The sequence below is a fragment of the Dermacentor silvarum genome, chromosome 6 (assembly GCF_013339745.2).
Source record: "Dermacentor silvarum isolate Dsil-2018 chromosome 6, BIME_Dsil_1.4, whole genome shotgun sequence".
NCBI lineage: Eukaryota > Metazoa > Arthropoda > Arachnida > Ixodida > Ixodidae > Dermacentor > Dermacentor silvarum.
This window is the reverse complement of record NC_051159.1, coordinates 136,506,498-136,530,687: the sequence shown is the minus strand read 5'-3', so window position 1 is coordinate 136,530,687 and position 24,190 is coordinate 136,506,498. Positions and strand designations below refer to the sequence as shown.

Genomic DNA, 24,190 nt, shown 5'->3' with positions numbered 1-24,190 from the left:
TGCGCATGCGCTGCGGCAGGCAACGAGCGAGAGATGCCCGGAAAGGAGGGCAAGGATGAAAGACGGAACTGAGAGTGAAGGGAAGCCCACTAGACGAGAGGGCGAGGAGGCAGCGGAGGATGGGGAGCAGCGCGCCGCGTGGCATGAGCGCGCTCGAACTCGTGGGGATGCCGAGCCACGGCCGTTCCTGCCGCGTCCCGAACACGCGGGGGCCGTGCGCTGGCTCGCGCGGGCGCCTTATAGCGTCGTCACTCTCTCCGTAGAGTGGGTTGGCCGCGTGCTCGCCCGTGCCGCTCCGCCGCGTTCCTCGGGCACTCCGCGCCTCCAGCATCTTCCCAATCGTCATCCTTGCTCACTCCGGTGGACCACTCGGCCCTCTCTCCTTCCATGCCGCGCCGTGATCACGTGGCGTGACACCCGGCGTCGCCTCCACGCTTGATTTATTTCATGCCTGCGCCTGCGGTGCGCCTGTCGCGTGACGCGACCAGGCGCATGACACCGCCGAACCCGCTGTCGTCGGCGCATCGCGTCCTGGCGCTGCTCCTGCTGCTGACAGTGCCGGTTTCTCTGGGACAGAGGTGAGTCTTGCGACGAAGCAACTCTTGAGAAGCTTGCGTTGCTGTTATTTTCCTGCGCGGCACCTGTGATTTCCGGAAGTTGAAACACAGAACCACGTTGTCAGGGAGAAACACGTGTTTGTGAGTGCGATATATGCATGCATGTAGGCGACATTGTTATTACAAAATTCTTATTAGACGCTAATAATGAACAGGTATCCGCCTTCGTTAAAGTATTAGAGTCATGATATACCAACATGTGACAGTAGAGAGAAAAGATAATTGATTTGATTCATTTCATAGTGTTTTATCATAAGATAAATGATTTAGAGCAGAATACGGCAGCATCGTCAGCTCCTGGCTTCGTTATTGGTCATATAAGAAAAAAGGGATCATATATCTGGCCGGCCTGCGATCATGAAAACAAGCCATTCTTGCAGGCATCTATTTCAAACGAATTTGTGCACAGCTAGCTGGTTTTGAAAGATTAGAAATGAGTTTCAGACAGCCGCCTGTGTAAGTTGCTGTTACTATCACGTGCACCGGTGCACTACCGACAGGGCCGAGGATCGTTACAAAACTAGAAAAAGAAAAAGCTTCAGAGCATTTGTACCCGTATCTACTGCTTTAGCGCTGTTCTTCTCATACTTTAACATAGCATAATTTTACTAAACAATCTATCCATCCCCCCTTCACTTGTACAGCCTACAACGAATATTACAATAAGCAGGGTGCTCGGTGCTATGAGAAATTAATGCTGTTGGAAGGCGATCCTGGTAAGGTCTTTTATTTTACTGTGAATAACATCTTGGAGTGGCTATGATGTCGGATCAAATCCCGGTCACGGCGGCTGCATTTCGATGGGGGCGAAATGCGAAAACACCCGTGTACTTAGATTTAGGTGCACCTTAAAGAACCGCAGGTGGTCCAAATTATTCCGGAGTCCCCCACTACGGCGTGCTTCATAATTAATCAGATCGTGGTTTTGGCACGTAAAACCCAATCATTTAATTAATTTTTTAACCTTCTCGGCATGTCAGACCAGTTTTCTTTCCGCCTATCTAACTGTTTAACCAAAAAAGTCGCAATTACGCCCGATAGGCGAACCACCAATTGCAATAGCAAATTAGTAGAGAGCTATACGGAGTAAGGATAGTAGCTTTATCGGCTGTATAAACTTGGACACATTCGCTTACTAACAAACATAGTGTCAGCGCGCACAAGGACACATGAATAGATCACACTCGATGACCGCAGGCAACCGCTGTCAAAACGCTGGCGTGATCAAGTGCGGTGGCAGCAGCGAGCGAAGGTTCCTGCAGTCTATTGCTTCAACGGAAACTGAGCGGCGAAAGCACAGCGCATACAAAGGTGCAGGTCGCTTTCAAGATAGGGTGCGCGCGACCACCCGCAGCCGCGCAAAGTACAAGTACGCAGTTGCTGGAAGAGTAGAAGCCGCATCCCCTCCCTCCCGCGCTGACTTCCTGCTTTCCTCCTTTCGCGAGCGAGATTGAGTCGCCCGTTCCCCTTGCCCCCGGTCGCAAGATACTCAGTTGGTGCCGCAGCACAACGTCGCCCCCCTCCCTCCCTCCTCCCTCCCTCCCATCCCCCCATAGCCTTTCGCGTAACGGAAGACGTCGCGTTTGCTCTCCGCCGTGCGTTCGCTCTCCGTGAAAGCACCCGTCCCTCACGTGCTTTCACGTGCACATACAGCATACAGCACGCGGCGACGATTTTATAACCCTTCGACTTTATACGGAACCTCGACGACGACGGCGGAAATCCGCTTGGAGTGTCCATATAATTGCTCTCGCAATAATATGAGCCGATACCTAAGATTGTGCAGTCTAAATATTGAGGCCGATCACGAAGAAAGTGCTGTCTAAGGTTGGGGCCTAAGCTCGTTCGGTGTTCTTCAATGAAAAAAAGGAATTCATCGACGATTGCGGTACTCCCTAATGCGAAATTTGAGCGCAGCTCTATACGTGTTTTCACTTCGTGATGTATTGGCTGGCGCGGACAATTTGTCTAGTGCGGCACGTTGCAAACGGAGCGAAGTGGGGCGCGACTGCCTCGCTAACGGGAGATCATGACGGGCAGCGCGTGGGTGTCGCGTGGGCACGATTCACACCAGCCGCCGCAGACAGACCTCCTGTCATGCAGCGCTCCATCTCGTAGCCATCGCCGCCGCAAAGCCCGTCTTGCGCGGCACTACACTTTTCTTCTCACGCTTTCGCCACACCCTCCTCCTCCGTTTCGGCCTCATATTTCCGCTGCACCCTCCTGCTTCACTATCGCCGTCTTTCATCTCCCGACGCGCTCCGCATTTGCTTTCATCCTTCACTGTGCTCCTCGCTCGGTTACGCCGAGGAACAACGCCAACGCTTGCGGCAGGAAGGGGCGCCTAAGAGCTGCGATCTAAAGATAATTTAAAATTTCTGCCGTGCTGGGCGAAGTCAAACTCGCGTCACACGGGTTCTCAAGTGCAGCAGCCTCATGCTATAGCGCACCACGCCCCGAATTTCCGCGGATTCCAAGGGAATAATTCTAGGAGTTCTTACGCACCGGCGTGCTACGCTTCTCACAGGCCATGCCCGGACTTTGCGGGCGTGTCGCTAGAGGGCAGAGCAGTGTCCAGAGGGAAGCACGAGAGCTGAACCTGGCTGTAGTACACGAAACATACGCTCCGGTGCGCCACCGGTGCAATCTCAGAGGCCACATGATCTCAGAGGCCATGCAGAGGACTTCATGCGGACTTCGCAGCGGCGTCGCTAGATGGGGCAGCGTGTCCAGAGAGAATCGTTAGGCAAGAGCATGTCTACAGTTCACGCCTCATACATGACGTGTTTCAGCTGTTCACATACTTGAATAGTAATCGTAGATGACTTCTACCCGAAGTTTAGAGCGATAGCTCTACTGCTCCAGGTAGAAACCCAGAAAACACCTGGTTCCATAAATCTTGACCTTCAAGCTCAGCCAAGGTCAGACTGGCACTTAGCCTGCCACTACCGGCGGCTGCTGCGTAGGCCGCGTGGGCGCCCATATGTTGAATGCGATCTGCGGTGTGAACAAAGTGCGCGGTCGCGCGGCTCTGAACTTCAAAGTGATCTGCGATGTGTACAGCGGTGAGCACTGTTAGGGTGAACACGCGAGCGCGTGGCCGACGGCACTATCAGCGCCGCGTAACAGCCATCGTTGGAAACATTGCACATGCGCAGCATGTGCTTTGCGAAACACTCTTTCCACCGCGCGCATTACGTCATCGATACGCTTGTTCGTCGTCTGCTAGCCGCATTTTTTGTTCGCTGAGCTGATACCTTCTGCATTTCAAGGTCCATCTGGATTGAAGATTGGCGCGTGAAGGAAAAAAGTGAGTGTAAGAGGGATAATTATTAAATTTTTTATTCAAGAAAATTGCACTTTTGCAATTCAAGTTAAACAAGACCATGAGAACAAATATAAAAACATGAGCAAATCTAATAGCGAGTCATGTGACCACTTACAGCAACGACTGCAGCTATTCTGGACGGTAACGAGTCGTAAAGTGATCGAACATACTCCCGATCGGCTTTCAGCCTTTCCCACTCGTTGCTGACTTGCGCCCACAACTGGTCCGAAGTCGCGGAATAAAGGGGCTTCCTTGCCAAAGAAGCTTTCAGACGGCCCCACACGTTTTCTATCACATTCAGGTCCGCTCCTTTCGGAGGCCATTCCAGTAGCTGCATGTGCAGCTCCGCCTGGAACTCCTTGACAGCCCGCGCCGTGTGTATCGGTGACCGGTCCTGTTGGAACAGGTAATCACCGTCTGGGAATAAACTGCTCGCATATGGCAACAGCACATTGTTCAAAATGTTGCAGTATTGTTCCGACGATAAGTGTCCACGTATACGTTGCAGGGGCCCTAAACCATATCTTGAAACAGCACCCCACACGTTCACACTCGATCTCCCACTGGCAGAAACACCTTGCACGTTGTCCGGGTCGTTCCTGCGTGGCATTGTGACGTTAACTAAAACAATTGCTTTTCAAAGCAGGAAGTTTTCCTCACCGTGTGCCTGGTAGTCTCCAAACACGCAATCTTTGGTCTTGTCGCGTCGAAAACGTCGACTCATCCGAAAAGATGACGCGACCCCACTCTTCTGATGTCCATGCTTCGTGCAGCTCAGCGAACTGCGGTCGTGCGTCCTTGTTTGCCGCCGTTAGTAGTGGCTTCTGCGCTGCGACGCGACTGCGAAGGCCCGCAGTACGCAGGCGACGTCGAACAGTGGTGTCCGAAACGTCCAAATCCAAGTCCTCGCGTATTGCTGGGGCTGGCAAGAAAGGGTTACGAACAGCAGCTGCAACTATGAGGGCGTCTTCATCGTCTGTGGTAGCTTTAGGGCGGGGCGCTCGGGGTGCATCCTGAATGCGACCTTCATACTTGTAGGCTTGAATTATCCTGTTCACAGTCTTCAGGGGCCTATTAACTAAAGCGCCAATATACCGCTGGGAATAACCTTTCAGGGAAAGATCGACAATTGAGCGCCGTTCATCATCGGGAACCCTAGCCATAATACGATCTGGCGACAGAATGAACGGCTGCGAAAGATGTTTGGTTGTTTTACGTGGCTCTCAACTTCAAAGGCCGATCTGCTGTGGTACACAGTGCGCCGAGTGCTGGTAGCTTCGTATGCGCCGTTTTTGGGACGCTTAGTTCCCGTTGAAGCGAAACGCAGCATAAAGGTCAATTCGCTCACTGCCGCGCCGCGCAGCGTCTGTTTATTGTCTTGTGGCGCAACTGCAGATACGATAGTTGATGACGGCGCCGGGCAGCGTCTGTGGCCTTTCCAAAAGCAAGCAAAACCGTGCTATCGCTCGGCAAACTTGGTTTAACCGCGTTCAACCACGGCAATTTTTTTTTGCAGGAACAGATTAAACTGGAAATGATGAATGGAGGTGTGCTACTCATAGGATATTGTTGAACTGGACAAGCATGTGTGCTTTACCGTGGAACACGGGGTACCGATGAATATGCCGTCTCATAGTCGTCGCTTTTACGCCAGAACTTACTCTGAAATTTGTGCTGTGAGACAAACTACAGCGTTATGATCTGATCGAGACAAGAAGAAAAGAAGGGGAAGAAAAAAAATAGTATAACATTGGGCCACCATACAGCGTACCTGCATGGCAACGAGCACTAGAAGCATTTTTATACAAACCAAACATGAAAGTTTGACGTTTGATAATGTCTCCTAATTTGTGAGTGACGTCTGACGTATGTATGTTACGAGTGCTTTAAGAAAAATGTGATCGCGATTCTGACTGCGTCATGCGCAAACAACCGGAGAACAGTTTGCCCTGAATGCTATGTTCTAAAGAACCCCCACCGAATTTAACTAGCTGCGCTCTATTTCAAACGTACTTATTTACACAATTATTTAACACGAATCATTTAAGTGAGAGTACGTGAACGAAAAAGAAAGTGTCTGTAGTTTTTTGACACGCTCGTGGCCACCGACATTAATACGGATGCGTTCCTTTTATCACATAAACACTTTTTTTGCACGCATTACAGTGCTGTCTTTCACCATATCGTGATTTCACTGCCTAACCTATCTTGTGTTTAGCAGGGAAACAGGATATATATGCACAGTAAGCAGGAATATGCACTACAATGCAGTCTGCCGTATAATAACTTCCTTGAATGAAGAGTACCCCCTGCAAGCAACAAAGCAATTTTGCTGGCATTGCACCACACCAGTAACTTGGCGGCGACTTTATGTTTGCACTGTCAGCTATCTAAGCTTGGTGTTTGCATAGCAGAGTGCTCTCCTTGGACCATCGTCTCTATTATTCGTGCAGTCTTGGTAGGCTGAGGGCCCATTGTAGAGACGTTGCCGTTGGCGAATTCTATTTGCTGAGCTGTTACGCATGTCTGCGTAAGTTCATTACCAACCTTCGTAAGTGAATAGCTCGGCTCCGTCGTAATGAGCCCGACTTCTGTAAGACTATTGTAACCACTTAGACAACGAAAAAAGACGCACACCCATGAAAAGAGGTACAGAGGCATAGACGCCGCTGCAGCTTTGACTCTGCGGCGGTTTCCATGTGAGTGCTTTTTTTTTTCTTTCGCGCAAGATGCATCAACAAGGCTGAGTTCCTACTTTACCGTGCAACTCTGTAATTTATGTTGTCAAAGTAATCTAATTAGTTGTTAGTCGCTCCATCTAAAAAAATGCATCCGTGTAATGTGACGAATGTTCTTGATTATGTACGTACGCTTGAGAGCTGGAAACATTCAATAAGTTTACGTTTTCGTCTAGGCCGACATATCACATTAGCATCTAAATGCACGCTGTCATGTTGAACTTGCAGCCTTCAAGTGATGCCGAGCCTGCGTGCATTCTTTCTTTCAGGACCTGCGGCAGTCCACTCAAAAGCGATTGTTGCAGATGTTGCAGCATGGGCGAGTGTGATAGGAATAAAGTTTGCACTAGGGAACGCGTTAACCATTGCTGAAAATTAATTGGCAGCTATATGAGTCTTGACTGTCGAAGTTTCAGTGAAAGCATAATGGTGATGTAGAGTATGAAATAAAAGTGTAATTTAGTTTGGTTCATGTTTTCTGGAAAATAGAGTTTACTAACCGTGGTGGCGTAATGGCTTTGGCGTTGTGGAGCTAAGCCCGAGGGCGGGGGATCATAACCAGGCTGTGGCGGTCGCATTTTGATGGGGGCGTAATGCAAAAACGCTTGCGTACCGCGCATTGGGTGCACGGTAAGGAAACCCCAGGTGGCCAAAATTGATCCGGAACCCCGCACTTCGGCATCCCTTATAATTGATTTTTATCTCGGTTTTAGCACGGAAAACCCCAGAATTCTTTAAACTGTAGTTAACGACACGCATAAAAAGAAGGTGTCGACATATCAATTATAAAAGCATTGCATCACGTAAAGCTCGTACCAACAGACTTGTTAGAATAAACAAGAGCGACTGAAGCTTGTGCCAGCGATTACGTCATTTTCGCCGAATCCTTACGGCGCGATATTTATGATGGTATATTCATAGATGCATCTTCAGTTAAACGAGGGAAAAAAAGGCACGAAGGAAGAAGGAGAGAGTACGAAGTTTTTGTAGGTGCCTAAAGCAAAACTATAGAGACGGACAAGAAGGACGCAACATGAGCGCTAAGAAATCTGAAGAATTATGGTAAGGGAATGAGTTTCGTTGTGTGTCAATGAAAAAGATATAGGCGATGCATTTTTAGTTTTATCATTCGCAGATGTACAAAGAACGCACGCATCATGGACGAAGCGTTTTAGTGGACCCATTTCGCGCGTTTCAGAGTAATTGAGATGCCCGGTAACTGAATACCTCATTCCTCTTAGAGGTCTCAGGCGAACAGCTAACGAAGGTCTGGGCCTAAAGTAAGCCTAGATGAATTTCACGATGTGGGAAAATGGCTGCTATCGCAAAACGTGTGGCACCGCGACATTTGTTCAGCCATATCGCTCCTTATATTTCACTGTAGTGGTGCATGAGCCGATGGTGGCAGGGATCCCGCCGTAATCGAGTCAGTGGAACTTGTAGTAATCAAGCGAGGTAGATGAGCAACGCAGGCGAGCAACTGCGCATTATGGGGCATCTGATGGACTAGATGGGAGCAGAAGAATAGCTGGTGACACGTGCGACTGCAGTGAAAAATGGCCTGCACGGCGGGCGTTTTTGCGCTTGCGATCAGAGAATGAATGATGACTCGGCCAGCTGCGTGTTATGTGGAAGGAATTCTGCAGTGTGGTCATTTGCTCGCCCTCTTCGATTCGTATATACGTCCAATCACCACCCGGAAACTGTGCCCTCGATTTTTTAGCCTTTATGGTTAGAGAGCGGACCGAGTGAATGTGAGAGGGGCAACATCAAAACGGGGCGCTGATGTTTAGTGTAATCCAGTGGCGCTAAATCTCTGTACGGTTTCCTGTATGTCTTGGAAAATTGTTCACGTTTGCTCTCTTTTCTCACCTGTTGTACTCCCTCAACTCGTTTCTATGTGCGGCTGTCATTCACTAAGCCATCCACTACACTGAGCTCCAATCTTCTCCTAGGGTTCGGACGTTCGGACGTCTCTTTCGCTTCCACATTTATGTGCTCATACTAGAAAGTAGAACAGCCAGGTGTGCGACGATGTTTCAGGAGCGCTTCATGGGCGATAGCTGAGTGTTTGCCTTTATGAATCGTTCTAGCAAGACAGATAGAAGCGGTGGCAATGGACGGAATCATTTTCAGTGACGCTGTGAGGTGTAGAAAGCCCGAGGATGAAAGAAAAACACAGCGACGCGATAGGATCGCGGTAATAAGCTTTTTTCATGACTGAGAGCAGCTGCTGTGGCTGGAAAAATATAAAAAAAAGAAGACAACCACCTGCAGCGCTAGATATTTCGCTCCCCGAACGTGATTTCTGTATCACATGAGGGGTATAGTGAACGTACTCGTGTGGAAAAAGTGGCGGCGAGATCAATATTTATGGTGACAATAAAAACGTTCCGGATGATTTAGGGCTTCATTTGTGAACAGAATTCGTGCTTGTAGGGAATTGCGCGTGCGGGTAATAAAGACGAGAAGAAGTCATTATATAACTGAGGAACAGGCGTGTTGCTTTTGTCAAGATTGGATCTGCAGATGCTTGACCATGTAAACGTGACTGAACAATACAATCATGGAGAGTGCATTTCGTGTCGAGGTGCGCGTGCAAATTGTATAACACCCATTTTGAACCAGATCTCACAAGGGGCGTGTGAGCTATAACTCTCTAAGATAAGTTTGCAAAAGCGCTCAGAGTCAACTGTTTTCTTTTCTGTTGTAGCTATTCAGAACCATTCGGAGGCATGCGTCTTGCATTTCTATAGACTTACCTGAATGTCATGCAGTGGGTATAAGTGGAATGAGATTATATGAAGAGCAAGTTGAATGCCAGGTTCATATTAGTTAATTTAGGTGCCTCTTGGTATCGCGGGAGCACTCAGCTGTGCGTTTACTATGGCGTGGGCTTTACGACAACTAAGCAGGAGACAACTAAGCAGGGACAACAGCGGAAGCCATAGTACCGCAGTATATTGTGCATTGACGAATCTCTCCTCAGTGGTGGCGCATGACATTCATGTATTATTTGTTCAAAACGTAGGCGTATAACCGCGCTGTGGGCATGATGATGTCGCAATCTCTCTTTTGATGGTATTATTTCTTCTACTAGCGCTGATATTCTTTCATCGGCATCAGAGCAAACTGTGTATGAAGACACAATAACCTTGTCATTTCGAGGGCAGCCAGTTATTTGAGGTTCCTTCATTACCGAACCTTTATTGACATACAGTAAAGCAACATTTTATCTAATACTAAAATAATTTTATTGAACTATAATGCGGAACCGGAAAAGCTTACACGAAGAGAGAAGGACCTACGTTGTTGGCTCTGCTGCTCTCATGACTGAGTCAGTAATTGAATTATAAGGAATCTGTGGGCTTTAAGGCTATTTGCTTATAAAATGCACGCAACATGATAACTTGCAGGAAAATGCCACGGGCCCGTCGCGCACTACAAACATTGTCACGACAGCTTCCGCTAATGTGGAGCGAAATTGCATACAGTGTCGTTACCGAATTCAATTGTACCTTTAATGGAATAAAATAATACGGTTAGAAGCAATTTTAGCAAGAGCAATTCTTTTAACCAAGCGAATTTAAAGTATACATTTATTTTGGAGGTGTGCTCAAATGTTGTTTTTTGAATTGTTTCTGCATGCCAATAACACTAAATAAGACACTTGCAAGCGGCATTGTAAACATGGTGGATATCGAAATAGATGAGCATGCGTCGTCTTATGTTAACCTGCTTCTTGGAGCGTAACTAGCATACAGTGAACTCTCATTAAAATGAACCTCAAGAGACCAAGAAAATAAGCTCCGTTTATCAAGAGTTTCATATACCGAGAGGTCGACCTTCACGGTACCGAAGATGCTGTTTTCTAAAGGGCAGATACTTTATTGTGAACAGCAGATAGTAGGTGTGGCGGAGCTGATGAGAAAAGTTCTTCTAACAAAGTTCCTACTTGCACGCAGCCTCTGACTGGAGTTAGCAGCCCAAAACATAATTATACAAAGAAAAAAAGTGAGATTTAATAAAAAAAGTCCGCTTTATTGAAACAATCTCTCGAAGTCATCGATAACGCTTGACCTTCGTCTCCAGAGTGAGCGCATTGTGCGGGCGTTTCTGTGCCTCAATCAGAAATGCTAAGCAAGCTCACAGATTACGGGCATTGCCAATACAAAGAATCCCTAGCAAGTCATGACTACTATACAGCCATACTGCACTAACGAACGCCAGCAAAAGCAGCCTTAGCGATAACTGGTGAACGAACCCGAAAAAGAAAAGGCGCTAGCAGCGATGCCTGTCGCGATGCCGCTGAGATTGGCCGCTCAGTTTTATTTTCAGTAACATTTTAACAGCGGAGCTGTTGAAAGCCGAGGTTGAACCGTGTCGAGTGTTGACCAGTTTTGCGAAGCGCGCACCAACCACAGGTGGTCGGAGAGCGGTGAGGATGAGAGAGGGAGAGCGCGCGCTGAGCGACAGGTGGGCGGAGCCAAGGAGAGAGAGACGGTGGCGTACGGCGGTGCGACGCTTTTCGGGGAGAGATAGGGGGGGGGGGGGGAGGGGGTCTACCGAGCTGTATAAAAGCGAGCACTGTCTGCGCAGAGCATTCCGACGTTAGGCGACGAGTATGGCGAGCACGAAGAAGTAACTGTCTTCGGAAGAAGAAGCGGCGCGGCAGGAAAGACGACGGGAAGCTGCTCGAGCATGGGACCAACGACGTAGCAATTCAGTTCAAGCGATTTCCGTTAACCGAGATTCTATTCTATATTTCAACTCAATGTTCAACCCTTGCATGTCACATGAGCGGGCAGCATTCATATAGCACAAAAGTCTGCGTTAAGGAGAGTACAAGTTAGTAAACCACTCTAATATTTGTGGATAGCAGCGGTGTTTGCGGATGCTACTAATTGCTTAGAATCCTTCTTTACAAAGTATATGTGTTGAAAAAAGAAAAGAAAAAAGGCTTCTAAGGCAATTTTTTTGGCACCTGATGTATGTCGAACCATTCAGCGCGAGCTGCATGAAACGAAGACAAGAGTAGTATGTTAAAAAAATCAATTTTTTATGATACACATTCAACGTGTTTTTTTATTTTACTTTAGAACAAACAAGTGTATATACTGGTATATATAGAGATACAAACCTTAAGGACTATGCTGGAGATGCTAGCCTGGCTGATTGTCTGGCATGTTACTACAGGTGCTGGATGGTAATTATGATATACACAGTGATCATATAAATACATAAGCAGCACACACAGTCACAAAAACACACACATAAACACAACAGATATATTTCCAGAGTTTTGTGAAGGCTTGTAGCCCGCAAAGACATGAGCAGCGCTGTCGTGGTGCGTAAGTGGAAGGTGGTGCTTGGTGACGGGCCGTGAATGTACCGCAGTTCCAGGCTCGAGTCGTGTCACAGGTGCAGTGCCATCTTCAAACACTGTCTCTCTGACAACTAGTGGCAGCAGTCGCACCGAACATGTTGCACGTCTTGAGGGGCGTTACAGACAGAGCACATTGGCGAGTCCGTCAGTTGAATCTTGCGTTTGAAGTAGTTCGTGTAGGCCACATTGCCTATGATTCGGTGAAGGCATGCTTGGTCTTGCCCCCTGTTGAGGCCTCGCGGCATTTAAGCGTCACAAGATGAGTGCATTTTATATAGGGCTCGGTAGTGATGGCTTGCATCTCTCCAGAGGGATCGCTGTAAACGCCAAGCGTTCGCAGGTACCAGTGTCGCCGCGTATTTTCTCGAGACGTGTATCTGGACCATTTCTCGTGAAGTGTCATGTGCAGCTTTGGCAGCATAGCCAGCCTGGTCGTTGCCTTGTATGCCGCAGTGGACTGGTGACCACTGCAACACAGCTTTGTGATGTAGTTCGTAGCCTTTGATGCATGGGCGCCTGATGTTCGTGACGAATTCTTCCTGCGTGCGTGGTGACTTCAGGAATCGCAGTGCCACTCATGAGTAGAGTAGATGACGCAAGACTCGGCATTTATTCTGTGATGTAAACCAAAGCTGTCCGCACTGCAGCTAGTTCAGTAGCTGTATAGCTGATGTGCGGTGACTGAGAGTGGCAGAGATGGTAACACTTGCAGACGGTATCCGCACACGAATAGGCCGACGATGCAGGTGTAACGAAGCCGTCAGTGTAAGTATGATGGCGAGCCCTGCAGCTGATGTGAATATGTTCTAGAGCAAAATACGTCAGTGCTGGCCCCGAAATATTTGCTCTTGCCCTTGAGCCCAGGCACTAACGTGAAAGGTATAGACGCTTTTCACAACATCAAGCGCGTTTTGAACCATGTGAGACCAGTGCATATTTATTTTGGTGGTTCTTATGGCAAAACATGATAAGATATGGAAGCAAGTGTCGGTGTGTTCATCGATTTTTGAGCACACACCACCCTATAAACGATGCATGGTGCAGATAATGGCAATGCGAGTGCGTACAGTATCGCTCGTTGGCGGCTGACGGCTCGATTTATCAACGTGCTGTTTCCTGTTGCTGTCAAGCTCGTGACCGCAAACACTTTATCACTTCCTTTTACAGATCGCTTATGTCTAAAGCTACACAGTACAGCAAATAACTATTGCGAAAAGGCGAAAGGATGCCATAGAAAGAGTGTAAACATAAGTGAGAACATACCATTTTCCCATAAAAATTCGAGTAACAGTGAAAAAAAAAACTTTTCCAGAGGGTGGTATTTAAGTATAGTGCTAGCTTTTCTTCTCCCTGCACTACTGGCAACAGCTGCAGCCTCAACTTGAAGCCACTCTCGATCACGGGCTGTGCAAAATGGCCCAAGATGAATATTTCACGGTAGTAGCGGTGAGTTCTCGTTGAGGCCTTGCTTGTCTTGCTTGTTTTGTTCTGTGTTCACTTCGGGAACCTAAGTGACGCGTTCGTTAATATTGATGGACAAATAGCGCACCATAGTATGTCGTTTGGCCTCCAACAACAGCAACAAAAAAGCAAGAAGAGTTGCCGAGGTTCGGCCAAGCAGGCCATTTAATTGAAGAGAAAGTATACTTCTCGTGGTAAGACAATGCATGCTGCTTAAACATCTAGATCAGCATGAGTGCGTCAGGCTTATGAAAAAGGTTTCATAGTGATTGTGCATGCAGATGACTCATTCATACATATACACAGGGTCTCTACGTCGCCTCAGTAAATCATCTGATGGGATAGGATAGGAATAAACTTTATTTGTCTTACGCTTATTGCTCTTGGTGCCCGGGGCTAGGCTGCCAGGGGTCCATCGCACGAGGAAATTTTCCGAGGTCCCCGGCAATGGCCCTGGCCCGCTGGACGGCCCACTCCTGGTCTTCGGGTGCCTCGCTGAGGAGGGCGGCTTGCTGTCTCTCAGCGAGGCGCCCCGCTTCAGAGGGTCCTGCTGTTGTCTTTCCCCCTCCTCTTGGTCCTTCTTCGTCATGGGGTTGGCATTGCCAAAGCACTGAAAGAGGACGCAACTATGCGAAGAGACTGATGGTCCTGTGCACAAAGGAACAACAACAACAACAACAACAACAACAACAACAACAACAACAACAACAACAACAACAACAACAACAACAACAACAACAACAACAACAACAACAACAACAACAACAACAACAACAACAACAACAACAACAACAACAACAACAACCATAACAAACATGATACGAGTCGCGCATGTGCCGTCGATTGTGGGACATCACGATAACGGCGGCAGTGGCAATGTAACTGGAGCATCCGTATAATTAGTCACCATAAAATTAGAAACATTGAATGCTCTTCGGGGATTGATTAGTGGCGTAAACAAGTTCCTTGAACTGTTCCTACGTGAGTCATAATTAATGCTGTTACACTTGCTTTGTACTTTCTGCTTGTTTTTTTTTCTGCGTATGTTTTTTGTTTCAACGTTAGCTGTATATAACATATCATTTCTCTGTTTCTGGGGGCTCCTTGGTACCGTACCATTTTTAATCCTTCATATGGACCTCAGCCCTTTGGCAGCGTACAGTTATTTTACTGCTCTGATTGGACAATTACCGAAGCTTTTCGGGAGGCAACATGTACATAAAACCAAGGAGTTCGTCTCAGGTTAGCCATGCTTGCTACTGTTAAGTAACGCACCAAATACAAATATTCGTGCTCCGTGGTTAAATTTTCTAGCGTTAAACTGTTGAACTTTTCTTTGCCACTTTTATATTCATTTGGGTATTTTTTCTTGAAATCTCTGTGCGCCGAGTAGCAGCACAGGCACACATTTGTCGGAAAGACAACTCCAGAGACGACTTTTCAGTGACTTCTTCGAAGGGCGTTGCGCATGAAAACCAGCTGCCTGGTGCACGTGAAGTGAGGGTACATTGAGATTGTTCTGCATGTTTCTGTTTATTTTCTAGCGATATAAGGCAGGAAATGGCGTCGGGGAAGGAAAAAGCTCTAGGAGGTTGCAGATATTACAGGTGCAATTCATACTAAAAAAAAAAAAACGATCTAGGGTTTTCTGCAGCTAGGTGCCTTAGATATGAACATATGAATACTGCTGTGCTGGAAGAGAATATTGAAAAGGTGGCATGCTGTTTTCTGAGTCACAAGAAATTTATGATTCGAATTGCACTCTGCCGGGAGAATGACAAAAATGTTCATAGCTGTGTTACTGCATATACAAATTATACGATAAACAACGAGTGGTAGGACAGGGCAGCACTCTGTCCTGTGCGTTCTTATTTTTCCTACGCTTTCAATGGGTTGTAATATTGCCACGAAGAATGAATCACCAGCTAGTCGGCCAGAAAACACTATTGAAAAATATATTAATGTTTGAGAATGCCACGAAGCTGTTCCGCGACGTCTGGAAAAAAAAGAAAAACATAAGAATACACAGTACATAACGTGTGGAGGTCAACAGGAACTCACTATAATTTTCTGCAAGGCTGCCGAGAGCCTGGTCAACAGGGTGAAAGATAGCGCAGTGCAGAGGAGGAGGAAGAGGAGGAGGAGGAGGAAAAACATTTATTAAGAGAAAAAAAAACAGAAAAAAAAACAAGCAGGCGTCTTCCTGCTTGTGTTGGGAGGTGCCAACACACTGTGCTTCGCGCAGTGCAGAGAAAGGAGCAAGAGTTTAGCATTAAGAAAAAATGTGCACCGTGCTTAGTAACAGGGGTGAATCAGCTCTCAACTTGTGGGCTGTGTTCTACTTTCGGTGACTGCAGCGGTCGCTCCAGAAGGTTAGAGTCGCTGGTAAAGAGCAGGGCCTAAGCAGCTGCACGTCGTTGTGCGCTGCATTCTGATCATAGCATTCTGATCATAACAGCCTTGGTTATGCGTGCCGCCTTCGGTTGAGACGAAGCGCTTAAGCACCCCCTTTGCGCCAGCAAAGTTCGTAGCGAGGCGTTGCAGCGTGGTTTCCAGACCTTCACTCGTCACAGCAGTACACTATAGAGATGCTGGTCTCGGAAATCTTAAATCTAAAGGTGTAAACCTAAAAATGAAAGGGAAGCGGAATGCAGCAATAATGAAATATAGAGCATTGTGAGGCTAGAATAAATACGAGGTGATGCGAGGACTTTGTAAAGTGTAATGGTGCCAGCGCGAAACGTTCGCAAATGCACTTCTGAGCTATAAATCAGAAATGTTCTCGGGGTTGGAGATTAACCAGAGGACGGTGGCCGACTGGCTTTGGGGGCCCACGGTAAAACTGCAAATGAGCCAATGCAAGGTGACATGGGTTGGGCTTACTTTTGAAGTCAGAGAAGCGCAGAGCAAGTTCGCTTTGAATAAGAACCTAAGAAACGTGGTTGAAAAGAAATGGCTGGCTAAAGTGAACAAATATCTGTACCTCAAAAACGTGGACACGGAATGGAGGAAGAGGTCAAGAAAGTTGACAACCAAGTACAGGGTAATTGAAAGTGCAAATGGACAACCAGAAGTCGTAAAGAAGAGAGTTAGACAATATACAACGTTAGTTTGAAGCTTGCTGTCCGTTACGCTCAGGACAGTGCACACGCACTTCAGCACAGCAGGAACTCTATAGTGTGCGATGATCACTTTCGGCGATAATATCCCCTCGACCATCAGGAGGGCGCTGATTGGCTGGTTGAGCAAAATCGGATGAGATGATTAGCTGGTTGAGCATTACGTCCCGCGAAGGCGATAGTTTCTCCGAAGTGATCGTCGCAGAACACGTCCCCTGGCTCCGACATCGAGGAGAGAGAGCGTAGCGTTGACAGTGCGCCCACTTTGTTTTGTTGTTTTTGCATCCAAATGCACTCCGCGTCTCAGGAGACCCTCTAACCCTGCGCCATCGATAACGAGACGACGCGACGACGGTGGTGCCAACGGCAATGGCATGAACGCGCCTTGATCGTCTGCAGAGTTGCCATCGCAAGAAAAGTAGAAAACTGGTATTGGTTACAGCGGAGCTTTCTTGTGATACCAGCTTGCAGTTTGCAGGAAGGATTACACAACCAATTAATACTAACCTCGTTAAGTCATCCCCACATCAATTCAGCGACAGACTCGAAAAAACAGTTTACTTTTACCAACGGTGGTGCCAACGGCAATGGCATGAACACGCCTTGAGCGTCTGCGTAGTTGCTATCGCAATAAAAGCCGAAAACTGGCATTGGTTATAGCGGAGCTTTACTATGATACCAGCATGCAGTTTGCAGGAATGATTACACAACCAATGAATGCTAACCTCGTTAAGTCATCCCCAAATGAATTCATTTAAAGAGTCCACAAATGCAGTTTAATACTGCTGTGATGCCTAAGTGACTTTATTGCTATCATATCTAATCAGAATTCTTGCAGTACGACGTCTCTAATAACCTAGTCTCCTTTGGGACATTGTAATGAATTATTTAGAGAGAGAGAGAGAAGAACTTTATTTATTTCCGGCAGATTGCTGGGCTGGGTTCCCACCTAGGAGCCAGCGGAGAGATCGTGTCTCCCGGCAGCTTCCTCGGCCTGCTGGATAGCCCACAGTTGCTGGTCCAGGCCTGAACTGAGCAGCGCAGTCCCCCAACGCGCCCGAAGGCTCTCATTGGAGGCCGCGACCCCAGTATTGCTGATTAATGCTGGACATGCCCATAGGATGTGATCTAGTGTGGCTCTGGTGTTACAATACTGGCATAGATTGGTTGTATATAATTCGGGGTATATATGGTTCATGATGACAGGGTTCGTGTATGTTCGTGTTTGTAGCTGCCGCCATTGAACGGACTGGGCTCTATTGAGCTTGGGGTGAGGTGGTGGATACTCAAGCCTTTGCATTCGATAATGTTGAGTAATGTCACAGAATTTAGTGAGCCGATCGTCCCATTCCCACACCACCGCGGAGGTGTCCGTTCGAGTGGCTGCTTCTTCGAACCCGGCTCGGAACGTGAGACCTCGAACCACGTTGTGCGCCACCTCGTTTGGACTGAACTCCGGCTGATCAAGAGGTGTGTGGGCTGGGATCCAGAGAATTTGTACGCATTTGTCTGCCTCATAAGTTTTGCCTGTATTAAGGATCCGCAATGCCTCAGGGGAGATTCTGCCGTTGGCGTAGTTTCGCACGGCCGTTTGAGAGTCGCTGATGATGTACGAGGCATTGGTGTGAGCTATCGCCAGCGCGATAGCCACTTCCTCCGCCGTTTCTACGTGTCTTGTGGCGATTGATGCGCTTGCTTTGCATTGATGTGTGTGGTCTACGACCGCAGCTACGAAGCGGTGACGGTCCCGATAGCGTGCTGCATCGACAAATACCGCTTCCTCGTTGTGACCAAAAATCTTAGTCATAGCTTTGGCTCTACTGACGCGTCTGCCCTCGTTGTGTTCGGGATGCATGTTCTTGGGTATCGGTGGAACTGTGAGTTTAGTTCGGATATCGCGTGGTATGTCATGTTTGTCGCCGTGTTGGGTGTGGTAAGAGATGCCGAGATTCTCGAGTATCTGGCGGCCTGACTTAGTCCTGGCCAATCGCTCGTATTGTGATATTTGTTGCGCCTCGATAAGCTCCTCGAGGGTATTGTGTAATCCCAGTTTAAGAAGGAGGTCTGTGCTGGCGTGTTGCGGCAATCCTAGTGCTTGTTTATGTATTCGCCTAATGAGGCTGTTGAGTTTTGCTTTTTCTGCGACGAACCATCGGTGATAGGCTGCCGCATACGTGATCTGGCTGAGTACGAATGATTGGATGAGGCGGAGGATGCTAGACTCTTTCATGCCTTTGTGTTTATTGCTGATGCGTTTAGTAAGGCGCAAATGCTGAAAATATTACAAAGAGGTTTCCGACTTAGCTGTTTCACGGTAATGTGCATGAAAGCACACGACGTTAGAAATAGAAAACTCGTTCGGGTTCATGTCAGTAATACTCAGAACGTGTTTGTCATACAGCTGCGCTAAATGTCCGTCTCTTTCATTTTCATATTCACCTATAACTAAACATTTTTTCTTGTTTTTTTTAAAGCGCGAACAGCGAAGTGGAAGTTTGAGAATGCATGGAACATCATAAAATATACCGGTTTTTCCAAAATAGAGAAGTATAAGGTTCTGGCTTCCGCAGTAATTGCAACATGGGTCAGCGGTGACTTCTGATATTGAATTTAACATAAACCAATCCAACAATGGGCCCTGAGAGTTAGCTTATTAGACCATTCTTGGAAAGCACCAATTTATAATGGCACGCGGAAATTTTCCTCAGAGCTATACAATGTGAATGCACCCTCTGCGTGGAATCCCCTGTTGTCGTTCAGCCAATTAAAATGAAATTTCGGAACATTTTCTACTTTTCCAGTATCTTATCTTAAGCATCGAGTCGAGGATTACTTCTAAAAGTATTCTCTGCACATCTCTTGCCTTTATCGCGGCGGCTGCAGCCGTGTGGCCTCCACGAGGGACTAATTGGTTCCTGTGTGGGAAACAGTCAATTGAAAGATATGGGTCCCCAAAGAGCCCGCTGCCTCGCTCTAAGGAAGAAACATTGAGCTCGATAAACTTAGTTAGATAGCGAAGAAGCGCAAAGCTTCAGATTTGAGAACGAAGTGGAGGGCGATGTCCAGGCAACCTGCCGTGTATAGTACTTAAAGCGCTTGCTTTATAAGGAGAAGCTTTCCAACGAAACGGCCACGTTATCCTCTCTGTCATTTTTTTTTTGGTAGGTGCTAAATTACACTTCAGAGGAAGTGTTCTGTCTGTTTGATGAACTTTTCTCTCTCCACAACTTTTCAACATTAATACCCCATGAGACGTTCAGGACGTGCAGAAATGACTCGGTCCATAGGTTCAGTAGCGACGGTGAACGGTGAACGCTGTATATATATATATATATATATATATATATATATATATATATATATATATATATATATATATATGCTGTTCTTGGCGTCATTCATTGTTGGCTTCTTATGATATGACTAAGCAACATTGGGCGCCTCGGTTTCCTTTCTTCTCCTTCATAAATATGTATATATAGTCGATTAAAAGTGTGCGCTGAATGCAGAGAAATAATCGTGAAAGAAATATTTCCACGTTTACCAACAACCAAAAAACTATTATTTTACTAACGAATTAAAAGGGTATTTAGTGTAAATATGGTAATTTTGCAGTTCACCATTTTAATTTGTCGTTCAAATAATGGGCCGCCTCATAGAGAAATTTAGCTCAAAGTTTAGAAATGTGCTATCTGCCACAGAAAATCTTTTAAAAAGTCGGTGCAGCTAAAAAAACACCTCGCGGACACTTGAATAATCAGGCAGGTAACTCACCTGAATACTATGCACACACATTACTCCTTTTTAGTGTGAAGAAAATTTTGAAGCTGTTCTGCGGAAGCATTGTTTTCTTTCAGATCGCCGTTTCTCAGTGTTCTTTAATGGCTATGGCTGCGAAGAACATTTGAGACATTTTTCCAGAAGCCTTCCAACCTCTCTAGTTGGACTCCATTTAACTCTACCTACCTTACAAAAGACTAACTCGCTCTTTTTCTTATATGCGGTTAACCAGTCCAAAATTGCTTCTATATATGGCCGGTAATGCCCCACCTTTGTGAAAAATAGAAAATCATCTACTGTAGACTGCGCAGTCAAGACAATTATATGGCAAAGAATGATCGCACTTTTTTTTTCTGGTAGGCCAAACATACGGCCATCGTCTCCACGCTCACACACAAAAAAAAAACTGCATGGTGTTCGTTTACATAATTCAGTGAATTATCGCGAAGTGCATTAACTCTTAAAGCGGCAGTCTCGCGTTTACGGCACATACAAGCAACGCACAGAACACGAAGAAAGAACGAGCGGGGCTCCTCACATTTCTTTACGAGATAAGTTGCTTATTCCTGGGCACAATATTATGGCAAAGCTCGGCCTGCACTGAGACAGACCTTTATTAAGAAGCACGAGCGCTTTGATGCGCTCATCTGAACGCCCTGACTAAACTTCCAGTTTCCTCAGCGTGTCCCTTCCGGAGCATGCATCTCCAAAACAACCAGCTAGTATAATGAGTGACGCGTCCCGCTCAGTGTCACCAAAGAGGCACGCTATGACGGAAAGTGGCCGGGTCGTATCTCAGAGCCGCCTGACAAGGCGCTTTTCCTTAATGAGCGCAGGCGCGTATGCACAAAGGTGCGCCGTTCAGCGAGAGAGAGAATAAAAAATGCCGTGCGCGTAGAAGCGGCGAATATAGAGAAAACGCGTTTGCGCTCACTTATGCAAATTTCGCGCTCGAGGATCTGGGAAACGCTTCAGTTTTCCAACTTTCACATTTGTTCCGTTCCTGGTGGCGTTTCCTCAGGCGTGTTCCGCGGCCTCGACTAATGGGAGCCACTCACACTTCCTTTGCGAGGATGTTACGCTTCGTGGTAGAGGCCTCACCGATTTTGTCCGAACGGACTTGTTTGGAAGAAATGATAGCGAAAAAATCTGTCTAGGAACTGTGGCGATAGAAGTTTCATATTGAAAAACAAATTTTATTTACCTTTGTGGATACCGAAAGAAGAAAAAAAAAAAGGCTGAACACATGCCCCGCCATGGAGGCATCGGTTAAGCACGAGCGTTTCGGTTCAATACGAGTCTCAAATGCGTTTAACGACAGGCCGGATCCCTTTAAGACGTGGCAGATCTCTGGAGGGCAAATAGTGTTCCAGTTCTTTTCCTTCGCCCCTTTCACTGATATCCTGACGCTGCTGTTTGGAACCGTAAACAACAGCGCGGAGCTGTTTACACTCGCGCTCGTAAACAGCATCTTGTAGGTGCCAGCGTCTGCTTTAATGTATCTGAGTAGGACAGAACAACACAAATAGGTGAGTGGACACGTAGCAGTGCCATGGGACCGAGACAGCCGAAGGAAGGGGCAAGCGTCGCGCTTTCGGAGAAGCCCGAATGCAGACGCACATCGAATGTCGTAAATGTGCGTGCCTGCTATTTCGTAAAGGCTGTGCTGTCTCACGGGGCGAAGAGTACATTGTCGTGCCGTTCCTCGCTGTCTTTGGAAATGCGAATTGCATTTATTATGCAAAGGTTCCTGCAGCTGAAGAATAGCACGAGTCCTTTTGAAAATACTTGCTTTAGTTGTTTTTGACGTTTTGGTGCTCTCAAAGGTGCAGATGTTTCTATAAACTTACGATATGGGTAAGGCCAACTCATTCAATGACTGTACCAAGTTGACGCTTACGTGCTGAAAGTAACGTTAGTGCGTGTGTTTGTGTTTTTCTTTCCATCTGAACAAGCATTTACGTATTTTATTTTCCTTCGGTTCAATGCTTCCTAATTTTATTTTATTCCCTACTTCCTCATTTGCAAAAGAGTTGATATAGGTTCGGCATGTCGATTGCACTATTTGGCTGTTGGGAATGGTGTAGAAAGGGCAAAGTGAGAGGAGGAATTGAAGGAGTGATGCCCCGGTTAATTATGACCGCGTCCTGATCTTTAACTTGCCCAGACAATATCCTCAGACGAAAACACTTGCATTTTCCTCCTTCGGAGCACTACTATTGTGCGCAGTAGGAAATACCCGCGATTTCGTCCTCCGCTATCCGAACCGCGGATGAAGCGCTTTTATTGACAAGGGGTCTGCCAGAACTTCGCTTCATTGCTCCTTTTCATTAAACATTCTTTGTTAGCGGGAAATAATGAATTATTCAAAATATTAACGCTGCGCTATTATAAAAACCGGCTTTTGTATTCTTAATATGTGTTATTCACGCTATACTCTCCTATATATGGTACTATATATATTCTCTATTACGTATATATTCTGCTTTATGAAAGAGATCAAAGACGTGATCAATACTCTTTTTTATCTTTTAATATATAAAACACCTTGTTGTCGTGACGGAAGAGCCGCGTAGTCGCGTAGTAGAACTTAAAGAGAAGTTGTGACAAGTATTTGTGCTATTGATTGCGAGTGCACCATATAGCTGTTCATAGGGGGCGCATATTGAGGCATAGCAAATGCTATAATGTCCTAGAGCTACTGTGTCAAACAGCCTGTGCTTTGTCTTGACCTTCTGATCACTAACATCATTGTACAGTGCCCATGACGTCACATGAATATTTTTTAAAAGCCGGCGTATATTAAAACTTTTTTCTGAGTATTTGGGTAATTGGTCTTACATTGCAACATAGGGCAGTGAACGTGCAAGAGAACGTAGAGAAACACACAAAAAAAAAGACAAATGAAGACGGGTGCTACTTGTTCGGCTTACATGTTCATCCCTACCGTACAAAATCGGACACACAGAACAGCGTGTTGGCGTGCGTGATTTTATCACCAGTTTGGCAAGCGCTACATTAGAATTTAACGGCAGCTTTTTAAATCATATGAGTACATGGTGTTTTACGTCAGGAAAACTACACATGGGTGATGAACTAGAAAAATATTTCAATTTTTTTTGGTAAGTAAGGTTTAGTATTGAGTACTCACATATTACTACAAAAGTGGTTTTATACTTCGCTCGAACACAGCGCTTTGCGCTGCGCTCGCTTCTAAACACGCATTTAACCTCAGCATTCTGGGACACCACAAGTTAGTTTCAAGCAATAAAGAAATATTACCCCGACGTATGATTTAACGTGGTTTCTGCAAATCATCATGTATGTTGTAGCAGATAGATGACTGGAAAAGGAGGAGGCGAAGGTTCGCCATGCTCTAGAACGCTCTATATAACGCTTTAATAAAGATACTCTATATAATGCTCTGAGATGTTGTATGTAATGCTCGTTCATTTAATGCCATCAAGAGAGGATTGACCCGGAAGCCTCTTTTGGTGCTCAAGTAAAATCAGCCAAGAACTAAAATCTATAAGGCCGACACTCGACAAATGAAATGGGCTTAGTTGTCATAAATTATGTGTAAAAAGTAAGGGTCAAGGGCGCAATAAATCACTGCAACTTCCTGCTGAGCAGTTAATCACGACTATGCGAGCCGTCCATCCAAAACCACATTTTATGACCCATCCACTAGTTTGGCGTTGTGCTTCATTAGCGCTTTTCAGGAAAAGTGAAGCACGCCACACTATCGCCTAAGCACTGAG

General features: G+C 46.5%; 1 protein-coding gene across 1 annotated transcript in view; it reads left to right on the top strand.

Annotated features, from left to right (window-relative positions):
* The first annotated feature begins 8 nt into the window (after positions 1-8).
* The window catches only part of LOC119456077 (glycine receptor subunit alpha-2), a 106,749-nt gene continuing 82,567 nt past the window's right edge, over positions 9-24,190 (top strand). The window contains exon 1 of the mRNA XM_037717676.2: positions 9-578. Coding sequence (XP_037573604.1) covers positions 448-578 — 131 coding nt within the window. The 5' untranslated portion in view covers positions 9-447. The remainder of the gene's footprint in view (positions 579-24,190) is intronic.